This window comes from Gorilla gorilla, chromosome 11, assembly GCF_029281585.2.
Source record: "Gorilla gorilla gorilla isolate KB3781 chromosome 11, NHGRI_mGorGor1-v2.1_pri, whole genome shotgun sequence".
In the NCBI taxonomy this organism is placed as follows: Eukaryota; Metazoa; Chordata; class Mammalia; order Primates; family Hominidae; genus Gorilla; species Gorilla gorilla.
Window position 1 is genome coordinate 74194680 of NC_073235.2, and position 18557 is coordinate 74213236.

The window sequence follows — 18557 nt, forward strand, 5'->3', positions numbered from 1 at the left end:
TAATTAGGAATTGCAGCATTGTTTTTGTAATTCTGCCATTCTTTCTGCATTTATTGGCTAAAGCTCTTCTGTAAAGGGGAGCTTTCTCTCAATAACTAGGGGTTTTGGTTACCCTAAATGTTAGAAAAGCAGGAGACATGTTTACTTTTTTGCTGTAATTACTCATAGTCACCTCTAGGCATGGCAGGTGAGTTTTTGCATGTATTTTATCTCTTTTTTTTATTTTTTGAGACAGGGTTTCACTTTGTCACCCATTTTGGAATGCAGTGGTGCGATTTTGGCTCCCTGCAACCTCTGCCTCCCAGGCTTAAGCAGTTCTCCCACTTCAACCACCCGGGTAGCTGGGACTACAGGCATGTGCTACCACCACACCCAGCTAATTTTTAAATTTTTAGTAGAAACAGGGTCTCACAGGCCAGGCACGGTGGCTCACACCTGTAATCCCAGCACTTTGGGAGGCTGAGGTGGGCGGATCACGAGGTCAGGAGATCGAGACCATCCTGGCTAACATGGTGAAACCCCATCTCTACTAAAAATACAAAAAATTAGCCGAGCGTGGTGGTGGGCGCCTGTGGTCCTAGCTACTTGGGAGGCTGAGACAGGAGAATGGCGTCAACCCGGGAGGCGGAGCTTGCAGTGAGCCGAGATGGCGCCACTGCACTCCAGCCTGAGTGACAGAGCGAGACTCTGTCTCAAAAGAAAAGAAAAGAAAAGAAACAGGGTCTCGCCATGTTGCCTAGGCTGCTCTTGAACTCCTGAGCTCAAGCAATCCACCCACCTCAGCCTCCCATAGTGTTAGGATTACTGGTGTGAGCCACCACTCCTGGCCTGCATGTATTTTAAAAATAGATTAGCTAGGCTGGGCGTGATGGCTCACGCCTGTAATCCCAGTACTTTGGGAGGCCGAGGCAGGCGGATCATGAGGTCAGGAGTTCGAGACCAGCCTGGCCAAAATGGTGAAACCCCGTCTCTACTAAAAATACAAAAATTAGCTGGGCATGGTGGCAGGCGCCTGTAATCCCAGCTACTCTGGAGGGTGAGGCAGGAGAATCGCTTGAACTCGAGAGGCAGAGGTTGCAGTGAGCCGAGATCACACCATTGCACTCCAGCCTGGGCAACAGGGTGAGACTCTGTCTCAAAAAAAAAAGAAAAAGAAAAGATTAGCTAATATTTTATTGAGGGTTTTTTGTATATGTACTAATGAATGAAATTTGCCTTTGATTTTCTTATACTGTCCATGTTCATTGGTCATCATGGTTATGGTTTTAAAATAAATTGGTCAGTTTTTGCTTTTGCTATTTTGTGGAATAATTTATAAAAGATGCCTGTTTCTTAAAAGCTCGTTAGATTTCCATTTTAAAACTGCCTTGATTATGACTTTTTTCTACAGAGAGTAGAGAGCAGGGGTTATTCATCATTTTGGAGTGTGTGTGTGTGTGTGTGTGTGTGTGTTTGTGTGTGTGGCGACGGGCGGGGGTGCAGTTTAGAGACAGGGTCTCAGTCTGTGGCCGAGACTGGAGTGCAGTGGTGTGATCTCAGCTCACTGTAGCTTCAATCTCCTGGGCTCAAGTCCTCCTGCCTCAGCCTCCTAAGTAGCTGGGACTACAGGCAGGTATCACTATGCCTGGCTAGTTTAAAAAAATTGTTTATGTATAGATGGGGTCTCGCTGTGTTACCCAGGCTGGTTTCAAGCTCCTGGCCTCAAGTGATCCTCCCGCCTTGGCCTCCCTAACTGCTCAAATTTTTTTAATGGTTATAGTCTCTTCAGATTTTCTATTTCTTCTTATGTCTGTTTTTTTCTCCCCAAAACAATAAACATTTATTATCTCTTATAGTTTCTGCTGGTCAAGAATTTGGTAGCAGCTTAGCTAGGTGGTCCTGGCTCAGGTTCTCTCATTGGGTCAAAGTCAAGATTTCAGTTAGAGCTTTAGTGATCTGAAGTCTTGACTGAGGCTTGAGGACTTGCTTTCATGGTGGTTCATTCACATGGCTGGCAAGTTGGTGTTGGTTGCTAGTGGGACAGCTGAGTTCCCATCCTCGTGGGCCACTCCACGGATCTACTTGAGTATCCTTGTAGCGTGTTAGCTGGGTTCTCCCAGAGTGAGCAATCCAAGAGAAAAAGAGAGTCAGAAGAAAACTGTCCTTTTTATGACTTAGATTTGGAAGTCACAAAGCATCACCTCTGCCACATTCTGTCCATTGGAAGAGAAACACTAAGTCCAGCCCACATTCACAGAGAATTTACCCATAAATCAAAGTCACAAATTTTTGAGGGATTTTCTGAGAGATTTCAACATTTAAAAAAATCGTAGCCTTATAAGTGATGAAAGGCATTTTAATAGAGTTTTAAGCAGGATAGTGTCTTAGATGGGTCACTAAACCAAACTACTGTAGAGACTAAAGACTGGCTTGTTTAATCGTAACTATAACCAGCTTTCAATTATCCTAGTTTTTTTGTTTTTTGTTTTTTGTTTTTTTGAGACAGAGTCTTGCTGTGTCGCCCAGGCTGGAGTACAGTGCGTGATCTTGGCTCACTGCAAGCTTCACCCCCTGGGTTCCCACCATTCTCCTGCCTCAGCATCCAAAGTAGCTGGGACTACAGGCGCCCGCCACCACGCCCGGCTAATTTTTTGTATTTTTAGTGGAGATGGGGTTTCACCGTGTTAGCCAGGATGGTCTCAATCTCCTGACCTCGTGATCCGCCCGACTCAGCCTCCCAAAGTGCTGGGATTACAGGTGTGAGCCACTGTGCCCGGCCAATTATCCTAGTTTTATAGCCTGTCTTAGGTGACTCTGATTTTTGAGAGTTGACTCTGAGAAAAGTTGGTTAAAATAAAAAATATGTCTTGATAAACCACTTGTAGCCAATAACAAACTGATTTTATCTTAATGGATTAGAACTCAAAAACAAGCTTTTTGCTGGGGTAAATATTGTAGTATTAGTATTGTATTTTTATATTCATCTTGAGTGGGCATGTTTAGACTATAAACTTTAAAAGAGATCATTCCCCTGCTATTTTTCTTTTTTTTTGGAGACGGAGTCTTGCTCTCTCTCCCGGGCTGGAGTGCAGTGGCACGATCTCCACCTCCTAGGTTCAAGCAATTCCCCTGCCTCAGCCACCTGAGTAGCTGGGATTACAGACATCTGCCACCAAGCCCAGCTAATTTTTGTATTTTTGGTAGAGACGGGGTTTCACCATGTTGGCCGGGCTAGTCTCGAACTCCTGACCTCAAGTGATCCGCCCACCTGGTCCTCCCAAAGTGCTGGGATTACAGGCGTGAGCCACTGTGCCCAACCCCTTGCTGTTTTTCTTTATGCCAACTTTTTTTTTGTTTGTTTGTGAGTGTAGATATGAGAGAGAAAGGGAGAAGGAGGAAAGGTACCATTAAACTTCATACTGTTAGTTTAATGTTATTACTAGATTAAGCCATGGAGAGATAATTTAGTTAAGTAGCTACTTTTTAAAATAAAAATGTCCCTAGTGAACATGATTGGCTATAGAAAGGTTTTGAAGAACATTTTATATATGATTTAAACTTTGTTGAATATTTGGATTAGTTATAAGACAGTGGGGAAGGTAGCATATTTTATCTCCAGTCATTTTATAAATAGATTATTAATAAAATTTTTCTTACAGAGTATACTATCTGGCATAATTTTCAACAAAGGTTTTTCTCAGTGGGGTGGAATAGTATCTTCCTCTTGATTAAATATTACTTATCTATTGTGAACTATTTGACTTCAGAGTTTTTAGCTGTCAGTAATTAAGAGTGGAGACTCAATTCTGGTCAAGATAGAACATTGTAGGGAGCAGTAAATAAATATGCTTTGAAAAACAAGCCAAATGTCATTGCTTTATTTAGCTTATGATATCTATCTGAAATTTTCAATAATGTGTAGGCATGTAAGATTGTGTTTATCAAAGCAGCATGAGCTGATTAACAGTTGAATTACCAGTTTCTCCAAATAGCTATGAACAAAGGGTTGGCTGTTCCTTCCCAGAAAAGGTTAACACTGTATTTAGATTTCAGAATTTAAGTTTCCAGGTTAGATCCACATCTTTTCCTTTCTTTGAGGTTCTTATTTCTAAATGATGTTTCCCTTTCTTGTTGGCAGATTTACCATTATAATGGAACCTGTGAAGGGTTAAAGGCCTTCTGAAGATCTCATTACCGTTAGAAAATTAGGCTAAGTGCATTTCATAATCCTTAAAACATATGCCTACAAGTCCAGTATTTATTTGTAATTTGGCCTGAAAAATACAGGATACAGATGAAGGGCATGGCTTTCAAACCTTTTTTGACAGTAAACCACAGTAAAAAATCTATTTTGTATCATGACTTAGGATGGATACTTGTTTTTCTTTTCAATGTAGAATGTACTCCTTGAGTATTTATTAAATATTTTTAAAGCACAGAAGTATAAAAACACTGGGTTTATTTTAAAAAATCAATCTATTGTTTTCCTAAAGTGGATTTTTTTTTCCTACTAAAAACAATTTGTTTAAAGAAGAAAGAGATACAGCTAATCAAACCTCTCATAACTTTTCTTTGCTGGTAGTTTTTTTTTTTTTTTAAACAGTCTCACTCTGTTGTTCAGGTTGGAGTACGGTGGCACAAACTGCAGCTTCTACCTCCAGGCTCAAGCAGTGCTTTCACCCCAGCCTCCCAAGTAGCTTGGACTACAGGTTCACACTACCGTAGCCATCTAATTTTTTTGTTTTTGTAGAGATGGGGACTCACCCATCTCTACAGGCTGGGTGTGCAGGCTGGTATCAAACTCCTGGCTTTAAGCAATCCTCCTGCCTTGACCTTCCAAGATGCTGGGATTACAGGCATGAGTCACTGTCCCTGCCTACTGGTAGATTCTTAATTAGTTGGTAACTTGATGACTTTTTGTTAGAGATTCTTGAGAGCAAGGAGAATATATTACTTACATTTTTACCTCTGGTGCCATCACAGGCTAGACACCTAAATTTTTGTTCCATTATTACTAGGTCATATGTCTTACCGCCTGGTAAGGGTGAATTAAAGCCATTCTGCTTTAGGACAACAACTAAATCGTATTGTTTAATTATTTTTTGAGACAGGGCCTCACTCTGTTACCCAGGCTGGAATACAGTGGTGCAACCATGGCTCACTGCAGCCTTGACCTCCTGGGCTCAAACAATCCTCCCGCCTCAGCCTCCTGAGTAGCTGGGACTACAACCATGTGCCACCATGCCCAGCTGATTTTTTGTAGAGATAGAGTCTTGTTATGCTGGCCAGGCTTGTCTCAAATTTCTAGGATCAAGGAATCCTTTTGCCTCAGTCCCCCAAAGTGCTGAGATTATAGGCATGACACATCACACCCGAGCTAAAATGTTATTTTCACTTATTAATTTCTTTTTTTTTAATGTAATGCTCTTAATCACATTGACAAGGAGAATAAAGGAAATGAAACTCTTACGAGAGATTAGTAGAGGATATTTAAACCTCATTATGAAGAGAAGGAGCAAGGGGAAGGGAGAAATTAATATTTCAGAGAGTTAAGGTTTAAAGTAACATCTCAGAAGGTCAAAAAAAAAGTAAGGTATGAAAAATAGGTAGTTATTTAAATTTTAATATTCCGGGCTAAGAACACTTGTGTCCAGAAGGGGGCATTATTGTAACGTGGGCTGTGTTTGAGTACTGGGTATCATTGATGACCTTAGAAGAGACTTCACAACTTTGGGTTCCACGCATCCCAAAGGCTCACTCCTTCCATTTCACAGTCTTCTACCAACACTCCCATTCCCTGCATTCACCTTCCTTAGCTTTCTACCTTTTCCAGGTCTTTCTTCCTGATAAAAACCCCTTCTTGCCAGAGGCTTTCTTCTACTTGAAAAATAATTCAGCTATGTGCCATCCTTTGCCCTTGAGACTTCTGTGTAGTTCTGAGTGGTTGACCCAGACTTAATGCTAATTCTAAATCTAGGTGCATTCCCAGGTCCTTTGTGATCTAAAAATATTCTAGTTGTTTCTTCACAGGCCAGAAGCCAGCAGTGTTAATTTTATATCCTTGGAAGGCCAAGGTCTAAGCTGGTAGGAAAGGCTTTCTTGATTGCCTTTTTGTCCTGGATAGTTAAAGAGGTACAGTCTTTCTCACATTACCTACATGATCAGTGACTGCCGTGGTTTAGCTTTTTTTTTTGCTTTTTTTTTTTCTTCTGCGACAGTTGTCAAAGAAGAGAATAGGTATCTGTGCTCTAAACTTCTAAGAAGCTGAAATTCATTAGCATATTCACCTATGTTTATATTAATTCCTATATTTTATACCATTTAAAGCCTGTTTTAGGCTGTTTATATGCAGAACTGTGGAGTAAAGGTAATCTGATTGAATCACTCTTCTTACTAAGCAGATCATATCTCAGATACTTGGCAAAAATTAATTAGTAATGGTTTATATTATTTGCAAGGCTGATTAGACTTACAAACTGTCTTTAAAAATGAATTCCAGAAGTGAGTCTTTTCTTACATTTGAGAACCTATGAGTTGATTAGTGTTTCTGTTTTGTTTTTGCCTCCCGAATGCATGCATTCATTTGTTCTCAGGGGTTTATTGAAGTCTGGGAATATAGTGGTATTTGCCTTCTTGCATAATTCTAGTATTCTTTGATTTTTCTAGATTAATTGGGTTAAAATGTAGCAGTCACCAAATAACACTATCATTCCCCTTTTTAAAAATTAATATTCCTCCTTTTGTAATGATAGTAATTTTTTTCTAGGATTGTCCCTTCTGTGGTATACATTATTTATTATTGCAAAATGTAGCTGTGGCTCAGATAATAGCTAAGAGTCCTTTATAGAGTCTTTTCCATCATTTGGCTTGAAACTATATTTGGGAGAAAGAAGATAGTTCTGGGATGGAGATATTTATATAATTACAAATGTGAAGTCACTGTGATTTATTTTGGCTTTGGCTAAGAAACTGTGATAATATGGTAGCATCACCCTTTTGATTTATTTTTTATTTCTGAAACTTTTATTTCAGAACTGGCTGTTAATGTATCTATTTATCTGTATAATTAGTATTTAGCCTGTTTCTGTAAAGAATTTTGATTAACATTTTTTAAAAATGTAGTCTTTAACCAAGTAAAATACTGTTGAACTTGTTCAGTGGAGTCATTGATACTTGAAATCATCAGAAAGGGGGAAAAGTATGTTAAACTGAAAAAGAATTCTGTAGTTCATCACAGATAGATTGATGGGAATTTTACTAATTTTCCTCCAACCTCTGATATGTACACTTGGAAAAATTGTTTTTCTGAGTATGAAATTAGGTATGTAATTTAAAGCATACAACATTTCTTCTTTAAAAATCTTGATGGTGCCTCACTATAATTTAATAAACATTTATTTGTGTTTACAGCACAGTAGGCAAACAACTGTTAAGTATTACTCTATTCCTATATCAGTTGGGACTTAGACTAGGGGAAGCCTCACAGTGAAAGATGGACAAAAAATGAAGAAATGTAACCTAAGATAAATTAAGGGACATTAATATTCTTCTACTTTAGATGAAAATCATTTTTAGCTACTTTGAATTATACATACAGCACCTAGCACAGTGCCACCTACATGTAAACTATAGGAAGCTATCTGGTCTTATAGTTGTTTCTGACACATTTAATCACAATATTAGAAACATTGATGATGTTTTTATAGTCCTTTGAAATTTAAGCAGTTAGCCACTGTATCTTAGGAAAGAAATATTCTAGTTGTGATTTTTTTTTCTTATAATCTTATTGGTGTCAATTAGAATTTACCATTGAAAAAATAAGGATGATCAGTTTTATACTTATGTTTAAGATGTGAGCCATCATAATATATTATACATTTTGATAGATTACCAAGCCCACTGTTTTTACTGCAGCGTGTATAAACATTTAGACATAATTTTAAGGTTCAATGAATGTGACTATCCTAAAAAACACAGACTTTTAATTAAATACTCATTTCTTTAGTTCCTATATAACTAGGAACTTGCCTTCTTTTCAGTAGACTGTTAAAAGAAGGGCTTTCAGCTCAACATAAACTGTATTAGTCACTTAATATCATACACTGAAAAATTATTTTGAAAAGATACTTGGGATTGGGGACATTTATGATAAAATTTAACCAGAAGATGGCAGTGATGATCCTCCTATACTCCCTGCAACGGTAATCAAAAAGTTTTACAAATGTCATAGCATGAAATGTGCACGTTCAGCTGTTGTTATATAATGTTAAAAGTTGAGGATCTAGGGGAAAGCACTTGCTGTTTATTTTATATACTATGAAAAATGTGTATTTTTCTATAAGAAGGGATTAAGAATATTTTGGGTGTCTGTATCTTTGTCTGTACACTTCAGTTTTTTCTGAATACTGGGGTAAGGAAGTTCCCATAAGTCTTGCCTTGTTTATTTGCATGCATCACTTTATGTTATGCATAATGTCTAGAAGGCATGCTGTTTTATTGCCTGTTTGCATTTTTCACCCAAATTGCTGGAAACTAATGAACATTTTAAAGGAGCCATTCCTTTAGCTGCAGTCATTTCTCTAAATTGATATCTTTTTTTGGGGGTGAGGCAGTGAAATCATTTTAAACATTACTTTTTGAAAGAAAAAATTATTAGACAAAAGTTAATATTTTAAAATAAATCTTGAGAAACCAGAGATTAAATAACTTAATGAAACATATTTCAGAGTTGAATTTTGGCAGCAATTGTAAATAATATTTATAATCTGGTGATATTAAAAGTGAAAAGTTACAAAGGGGAGAAGGAATGCTCTCCTTTGAAAATTAGTGGCCACATTTGGTGATGGATGAGATGAAGATGCATCCTTCCATAATCTTGCCTTTTTAAAAAAATTATAAAGCTCAAATGCATTTTGCCAGAAAAATTGCATGAATCTTCAGCATGCATTGTTAACTTTTTGTCTTTTCCCCTTTCTTTCTGCTGTTCATTTTCATTCATATATTTTTGATTTTTGGTTTGCCATCTTTTTTTTCTTTTTTGTTAATTACTTCATTAAATTATTTTTGAAACGTCATAAGCTGAGCAACCTCTCCGTGTAGTAACAGCGGATACCTGTCTATTTCACTATTTAGTCCCTCCTCCTATGTCTCCATCCTCCAAATCTGTGAGCACTCCAAGTGAAGCTGGAAGCCAAGACTCTGGAGATGGCGCCGTGGGATCTAGGTACAGTAATTTTCCTTTTAATGTTTTAATGATAGAATGCATTCAGTGCCCAAATACTGTTGATACTTTAAAGGGACTCTAAATAGTTGTGTCGAGTTAGTCCTAACATTTTAAAATCTAAAATGGCATAGAAATTCTCTGTTGGACATTGGGAGAAAAAAAAAAGGTTTTTTTGTTTTTTTTTAATAATATTTTAACTGTCACATTTAATTAACTTAGTACTAAATAGTCAACTGGTTTTATGCTAATTATTTTATATTAAAAATAGAGATATTAATGCATTTAGATTTTTCAGTTTAAACTTTTTGTTGGTTATTACGTGAATGTTTTGGGTGTAAATAGTGTAAAACCTGTCTCTTGTGCTTGATTCCCCATTCAGTAATTGAAAATGTAAACAATTCTGTTAAACAGCTCAATTCTGTTCTATTAAGTCATTAGTTCTGCTAATTAAGATAGAGAATAATAATGCATAAAATGTCAAGAGTAAGGAATAACTGCTAAGGACAACATTGAGAATGTTTACTGTCAAGCATTCCTGAACTTGCATCTTCCTTGTAAAATTACATTTCGTGTTTGTTTTAGGATCCTGCATACATGTTGGGACTTGCTTTTCAAAAGTTCAGTAAGATTTCAGCTTTCTTTCAAAGATCATATTGGGAAAAGTATTACTACTTATTCCTCTTTGTCACACACACACACACACACACACACACACAAAATAGTGAGTATTAAATGTACTTTTTGACTTCTGAAATGAAATTAAACATAGGTAGTCAAAATCCACAGCTGATTAAGAATGCTTATTTTGGGCCAGGAAGTTGTATGTCCTCACCAAGAAAATCTCTTAACACACCTTTTAATAAGACATAAGCTGTTAGAAGTTTTAAGCTTTTTATGCCTGAGTCCCTGTAGTTGAAGTTACAAACCAGTAATAAATATCTAAAAGACAGGGCAAGAAAAAAAAAGCAAGGTGGCTGGATGATCTGTAAACTCAATACTTCAATCAGCTCTTGAATAATCAGGTTATCATTAACAATTAAAAGGCACATAAAGCTTGCCAGCTTGAATTTGAGAAGTGCTTTCCAAATAGAACCAAAATCGCAAATCTAAGCTATACTATCTTTGGAGGTAAATGACATAACTCTTTCATTTAAGAAAAATCAAAATTTTCTTTTTAGAAATAATGTTATTACCTTATAAAACAGTATGTATTACAGAATAAAGACAATTTGTCTAGTGTAAATTCATTTTTATAGGGTTAAATTTTTTTTTCATATTTTGTGCTTCTATATTTTTATACAAATGTCATTATTCCTTTATTTTTTATTTTTTTTGCAGACAGGGTCTCTGTCACCCAGACCAGAGGGCAGTGGCGCAATCTTGGCTCACTGCAACCTCTGCCTCCTGGGCTCAAACGATCCTCCCACATCAGCCTCCCGAGTAGCTGGGACTGCAGGCACGCGCCACCATGCCTGGCTAATTTTTGTATTTTTTGTAGAGACAGGGTTTTGCCATGTTGCCCAGGCTGGACTCGAATTCCCAGACTCAAGTGATCCACCCACCTTGGCCTCCGAAAGTGCTGGGATTATAGGCATGAGCCACTGCACCCAGCCACTATTCCTTTAGATAATTAATAATCAACTGGCATTTTTAAGTGAAAGCGTTTTTTTTTCCCTTCTACAACATTACCATAGTAAAAATATTTCCCAAGATTAAAAATTATTATATTTATTAAATATCTTTATTTGATATTATACATTATTTTTATGTAGATACTATACTGTGTACATTATGACTCATTGTTCCTGATTTTGAATAGTAGATTATTTTAATTAATTGTCAGCAAGTTTGCTTTCAAAAGTACTTTGACACTTAAGTTTTTTAAATTAATGTGAATTAAAACATGTCCCCATGAGTTTTATGGACAACCCAGAGATTATTAGAGACCTTTTAGAATATTGTAAATTAATACAGGGAGTAATAATGGTAAGAAAAATATTTATTCATGTATAGAACAAATATTCATTAAGTTACCAACTTTATTAAATACTATGGTTTACCACAGAAGATAAAACATTCATGGTCCTTGCTTTCATAGAATTTACATTGTAGTGATTACATCATTAATTTAAAGATACTGTTGACTTTATTGAAAAGCCCTAAGGGTAGTGTGCTAACCTATGTTTAGTGTGAAGCATAGTTTTTTTTAATGATAAATTGTAAAACACAAAAACAAATAGTTAATATTTTTTAAAGTATTTGTTCTTATTAGATAATGAATACAAAATTGGTTTCTTGTGAGTTTAGCGGAGAGAAAAATCCTCTTTTTGAGTGAGGTGACCTTACATCTTTCTTTTTTTCTTTGAGATGGCATTTCCTTCTTGTTGCCCAGGCTGGAGTGCAGTGGCACGATCTTGGCTCACTGCAACCTCCACCTCCCATGTTCAAGTGATTCTCCTGCCTCAGCCTCACAAGTAACTGGGATTACAAGCATGCACAACCGCGCCCAGCTAATTTTGTATTTTTAGTAAAGACAGGGTTTCACCATGTTGGCCAGGCTGGTCTCAAACTCCTGACCTCAGGTGATCCACCCACGTCAGCCTCCCAAAGTGCTGGGGTTGCAGGCTTGAGCCACCGCACCCAGCCACATCTTTTTAACCTTAATATGTACATTGTCTCCTTTGAGAGCACAGACTCACTTGGAAACATTAATTTTCAAGAGGGCTGAGTATATTCATTTTTATGTATATACACACACACACACACACACAGTAATAGAAAATGATGAATTCTACTAAATCATATCCAGCTTTCATAGAGGTAATTAATATTGTGATGGTGATATTGGCAGTGAAATAATGCATTTTTAAATATGTGACATTTAAAAAGAGTGCCCAGGTCTGAGAATGAAACCTAATGAACTCATATTGAGCAAACACGATGTTAATGTAAGAATGAAGACAATTAGAAGAAATATAATAGGAAAATACATGAAGACATGTGAGATGTGTGCATGCACCTGTACGTGCAACTTCAGTTGGCCAAGACGGTCTAAGATTAGTACACTCAGGGAGTAGGAATAGATAAGACATTATAAAATATGCTGTCTAAACATGTTTGAATCACTCTAAGTGCCAAGAATTTCTGTTGGGACTGGTGGTAATTTATGAATAAATATAAAAGGTCGTGAGAAATAATCTCTCTCTAACTTTGCAGATTAGGAAGCTGCATTACATTTGTTATCTCAAAAATTTAGGAACAATTATTCAGTGGGGTAATCCAGCCCTCTTGTTCCTTTTTTCTTTTTTTTTTTTTTTTTCTTTTTTGAGTCAGAGTCTTGCTCTGTTGTCCAGGCTGGGGTGCAATGGCGTGATCTCGGCTCACTTCAATCTCTGCCTCCTGGGTTCAAGCAACTCTCCTGCCTCAGTCTCCCCAGTAGCTGGGATTGCAGGTGTGTGTCACCATACCCAGCTACTTTTTTTTTTTTTAAATACTTTTAAGTTCTAGGGTACATGTGCACAACGTGCAGGTTTGTTACATATGTATACTTGTGCCATGTTGGTGTGCTGCACTCATTAACTCGTCATTTACATTAGGTATGTCTCCTAATGCTATCCCTCCCCCCTCCCCCCACCCCACGACAGGCCCCGGTATGTGATGTTCTCCTTCCTATGTCCAAGTGTTCTCATTATTCAATTCCCACCTGTGAGTGAGAACACATGGTGTTTGGTTTTTTGTCCTTGTGATAGTTTGCTGAGAATGATGGTTTCCAGCTACTTTTTGATTTTTAGTAGAGACGGGGTTTCATCGCGTTGGCCAGGCTGGTCTCGAACTCCTGACCTCAAGTGATCTGCCCACCTCGGCCTCCCAAAGTGCCAGGATGACCGGTGTGAGCCACCGCGCCCGGCCCATTTTTCCATTTTTGATCAGTTTACTTCTCAAGCTTTGTACTTGGAATTGTACTCTGTGTGCCTGAAGATGCCCCTAATAAATGTAATCATGTACAGGTATGTCCAGTGCATTTTCAGTACTGGCTGTATTTTGAGGTACAGTCTTACTTGATTTTAGACTAAAATGACATCCTCAACAAGGAATTTTATGTCATTGATAACAGAGCTCTTACATAATGTAAATGACAGAACATTCCTTGGAGACCATCTCATAGAACTTTTGATTTAACAAAGCCTAAGCTTGTTGCTATTCATTGGTTAGTACAAAGTAGATCTTCACTGTGGCTGCTTCTTACATTGCATACACATAACCTTGTTTAAATTCCAAGATCTTTCTTTATATTTTTTAAATGAAGGATTTCTCTAGATTAATTCATTACTATTTTTCTTGATAAATTATATAGGCAGGTAGAGAAACCATTTGTTGTATTAAAACATTGTAGCAACTAAAACTGGTTATACATTATAATGTCTTGCATAAGTGAAAAATATATTTGACAAAAATGGTAATACTAAATGTATTATGCTTAACTTTATTTAGTGGGGACTGTGAGCATTATACAGTACCATACATAAGTATCTTATATATTGCTAACCTATATAAATGCCAGTATGATAAAGCACCTTTTGTTCTATTAGTAACTAAGTTTGGCTTAAGTGGAAAAGATCCTCTGTAAGTTACTTAGCCAGCAGGCGATGCTAAAACTTATCACTCAATATTTAGGATTGACATTTGAACATAACATATTTTTCCAGGGAAAAATCTATTTTTTTCCTAGAGACAGAAATCTTTAGTTGTTTTCTTTAAGCAGATGATATGTAAGCCCAAGGCGGTGCTTAACCCATAAATTACAGAAGGGTCACATTTTGGAAACTTTAGCTATTTTGTATCCCAGTGGGATAGTCTTTGGTTTTATTACCAAAAGGCTTATGTGTTGACTCATTTCCTTTACCAGTATGACAATTTCCTGCACACATGTAATGCTTTGGGGAAGATTAGAATATGTTAACCAAGATGTTTTAATGTGTTTGTTTTCATTAGGAATCTTAAAATTTCAACCATTTTATAGCCTAGCTTGTTATCCATAAATAATTAACTTGGGTTGTCTGACTTTAGTTGTTCTAAAGCAGATCTATTATTATACAATATTAGTTTCCCATAATCTGCAAATAATGTCTTTTAACTATTCTGAGTTGTATGCTTGCATCTTTAACCATAGGAAGCCTATTGCATGCACTAGATGATTGAGTGACCTGGTGGATTTCTTGTTTTGTTTTTGATTTTTTTTTTTAATACTAACCAGAACATGTGTTTTTTAATTGTGAATAGTACTTTAGCTTTAGCTATTCATAGATTGTATTTGCTTGACTAACTTATGGCCTTTTTTGCTAATGCTTCATGGTTGTCCTACAACCATTTAGGACGCTGCATTGGGATACAGATCCATCAGTTCTTCAGCTTCACTCAGATTCCGATTTGGGGTATTGAATAGATTTTTTACCTTCCCTGTTTTATAATGAATTTGATTCTTTGTGAAACTGTCCTAATTTTATTTTGCTTAAGTTTATAATATTGTATCACATAGTAAGGACAAGAGTTATATTTTACTGTGACACCTCATTTATCCAGTATCTTTAGTGAAAGAATATTCTGTGTGATGTTCTGCGTACCCTGAGTCCATTTAAGTGTCCAAATGTTTAAAATTATTTCTATATTTTTAATACAAGTTTTCTAGGATGTATTAAAAAACTTCTCAGACTTTTTCTAATATTCTACATGTAATTGAACCTTTTCAGGGTTACTTGATATGAATATTAATTTATTTTTCTGTATTAAAATTCACTGATGATTTCTAAGATTTTGAGAGTAACGGAGATGCTGGTCCTTACACTGTTCATTCATTCATTACTATTTATTCATGAATGTAGAATAAAACTATTCATGAATCTAGAATAAATAAATGAGTGAATGAATGGATTAATAGATTATTCATAGAATGTATGGATGAATATTCTTAATATAATTGTCATTGAGCCCCTAGGTTAAATAAATAGATTCTTTTCTTCCTTTTATTTTTGTTTTGTTTTTTGCTTTTTTTTGGCTTATTTTCTTAGTGAAACGTTAGAAAACTAATGCTTTATAGTTTCTGTATGTCTCTTTAGAGTTTTAAAACTTGTTCTTTTAGAAGTTAGTGTTGTAAGCTGTATGTATGGTTTTTTAATTTTGTTGACATAGAGATAAGGTTATTCATCCATTCATTCATTCAGTTATTTATTCTAGATTCTAATGCAAATTATAAATGTTTGCTGCTGCCATTTTGCCTGACTCAGAGAGCCCTTTTCCCCTGATAATTTACAGCTTCGAAAACATATGAATATACCTTTTGGAATTGTGTCTAAAGTAAGGTAAATAAGCCTTGATTTGAGGCATGTAAGAAAAATATATGAGTTTCTTATACTTGAACTGGAAGCCCTCTGTATTGGCCACACTGAGGCTTCCCCCTCCTGCCTCCCATTGCTTCCTTATTTTCAGTAAAAGTGGCTTTTGGATAAGTGAGGTATTACTTCCCTACCCACCTCCTCCTATAAAATCTTGGAATATTTCGTTTGTTTAGTATTATGGTTTTTTCTGTTAGACTCTGTATGCATTCAAGTTGGTAATTGGTTCCTAATATTGTTGGCTTGACGATTTTTTTCCAGCTATGTGAGTGATTTACTTTTTATATAATTTGCATCTTAAAAATCAGAATATGCAGTTTCTTATTTCAAATTTTATTCTTAGACTTCTAAATTACTTCAGCTTACTTAAATTGTCCACTTAATTCTTTGACTATACTTTTTTTTCCCTTTTTTATTTCTAAACTAGAAAAGACATTAAAAAATTGTTATGGCCCACATTTTGGAACATTAATTTTTAAAATGTACTAATTTTATTATACTTTATAGTACTTTGTTATGCTTTATTAGATTGTATAGGACTTAGATTTAGTTTACTAAATATAACTGAAAAGAATATTTATATAAGAAAAAAGTTATATTACCAGCGATAGCCTGCTTTATATTCTGAAAGTTGCAGCAGTGTCTTTATTGTATATCCTTTTAAGGCAGCTTCATCACTGAGAACTTTTTTGGGAGTCTGGAAGCATACTTTATTTGGTTTAGAATTTAAACATCTAATAAAACCAATAAAAGATCTCCCAGATAGCTAATAAAATATATTTTTCTTTTGGTTCATTTTCCTCAGCCACAGCTCTCTTCCATTGTCAAAAAAGAATGTATACCCTGTATTTTTAAACAGAAGTGACTTTAGTAGATTTATGGTATTCAAAAGATCTGTCACTTTAGTCTAAGTGTAGAATATCTGGACCTTAGTTTGTCCATAATGTGAATCAAGGACAGTATTGATCATGCAGAGATTAGAGATTTAAAAGTTTTAAATATTTCATTTTAAAGTCCAAATTGATAGTGTAATTCTCAATTTCTGCCAAATATAAGTAGAAAAAAAGCTTTCAACAGAAACCTGTTTTTCAGTCGTAAAGCTGAATTCTCCTAGTGGCGCAATCAGCTAAATGTGGTCTGAGTGATATCCAGTCTGATTCTTAAAAAAAGTCCAGAAAGAACCATATCCCAGCTGAAACCAGTTCTTACAGCAACCTTATTCAGTGGTCCACTCTGAAGTTCCTATTCTCTTACTTTATTGCCCACACATTTGTTCTAAAAAAATGAAATTACTTGCCTTTTTAAAATGAAAATAAAAACACTGAATGATTCAGAAATATCTTTTGCTTTTGCTACCTTCTCATTCTTTTGCTAAAATAAAGCCAATTTATTGTTAATCTAAAATTTCTTGAATAAACTGGATTGAAATTACAATGTTGGGTGCAAATGACTGTTTAATTCTTAATTTTTGAAAATAACATGGTTTGATGTAGTTAAAATTGTATTGTTTGTATTTACTTAATTTAGACGAGGACCTATTAAACTTGGAATGGCTAAAATCACGCAAGTCGACTTTCCTCCTCGAGAAATTGTCACGTATACAAAGGAAACTCAGACTCCAGTTATGGCTCAACCCAAAGAAGGTGAATATCTATCCTTAGTATAATTGTCATTGAGCACCTATGTTAAATACATAGATTCTTTTTTTCTTCCTTTGATTTTTGTTTTATTTCTTTTTTGCTTTTGTGTTTTGGCATGTTTTCTTAGGGAAACATGAGAAAACTAATGCTTTACAGTTTCTGTATTTATGTCTTCATTTTTTCGAGTTTTAAAACTTATTAGAAGTTAACGTTGTAAGCTGTATGTGTGGTTTCTTAATTTTGTTGACATAAATTTAAGTCTTTCAGCCCTTATTTTGTCATTAATGTATACTGCTTTTAGAAGCCGAAAAGCTTAAGAATTTTCTGTTTTTGTCATTGAGCATAATTCTTCCCCAAAAGAGAGTGGGTCCCATAGTAAACAAAGTCATGTAAATTATTTCTGAATAGCATACTGTATGTACCCTGATGTTATTCATACTAATGAACAAATCTAGACTTAATTCTTAAATTTTCTCTTTTATGATCTAGGGGCTCTATTTTGTTGATTAGTTAGTAGCCTGTAATTTGTGTATAGTATGGGGACGTATGCACAGACCTATTGAATGTGGAGACCCTTTGGTTCTTAAACCAGAAAGCATTACAAATAGCTAATGATTCAAGCATAAAGTACTATGATCTCATTTTCCCAGTGAGGCTAATGAATTTATATCATACAAAAAAAAAAGATTTATGTGAGATCCCTAATACACTTCACAGTGTCTTATCTGAAGCTTTTGGGGCCACATATATATTAGAATTCCAAGTTTTTCAGATTATGTAAAAGTAATAAAATACATGTATCATATGTTAACACTCTAGTAGTATTTTGGGCATTAATATTTTGGCAGCAAAACATATGAACATACTAAGTGAGATAAGTAATGATTATAAATAGCTTTACCTCTGACTTTACCATGTCAGAGTTTACCACCAAATGAGTTATGGATTTTAGAGCTGTTAACAATTTTGGAATAGAAATTTTATCAGATGTTTAAATTAATGTATTTTTAAATTTTTAATTAAATTACCATGTTTCTCCATTAAGGAAAAACAAAAGTTATATTCATTGCAGAAAGCCAGGAAATACAGGTAAGCAAAAGTGAGGAGAAATCCTTGAAATCCCTGTCTACTACCAAAGAAAATCTTTAAATTTTCATATTTGCCTAAACCTAAAAAAAAGTTAGGATTGTGGCCGGACGTGGTGGCTCACACCCGTACTAGCACTTTGGGAGACCAAGGCAGGTGGATTGCTTAAGATTAGAAGTTCAAGACCAGCCTGACCAACATGGTGAAACCTTGTATCTACTAAAACTACAAAAATTAGCC

General features: G+C 35.5%; 1 protein-coding gene across 29 annotated transcripts in view; it reads left to right on the plus strand.

Annotated features, from left to right (window-relative positions):
- The window catches only part of DYNC1I2 (dynein cytoplasmic 1 intermediate chain 2), a 60994-nt gene that overhangs the window by 10797 nt on the left and 31640 nt on the right, over nt 1–18557 (plus strand). For 9 of the 29 annotated variants that reach the window (XM_019022234.2, XM_019022236.3, XM_063694997.1 and 6 more), the window contains exons 4-5: nt 9112–9202; nt 17119–17234. In XM_019022234.2, the coding sequence (XP_018877779.1) occupies nt 9112–9202; nt 17119–17234 (207 nt within the window). Of the gene's footprint in view, nt 1–8371; nt 8390–9057; nt 9203–14574; nt 14635–17118; nt 17235–18557 lie in introns of all 29 variants that reach the window. The other 20 variants (XM_063694990.1, XM_019022227.3, XM_063694989.1 and 17 more) reach the window with 5 other exon arrangements.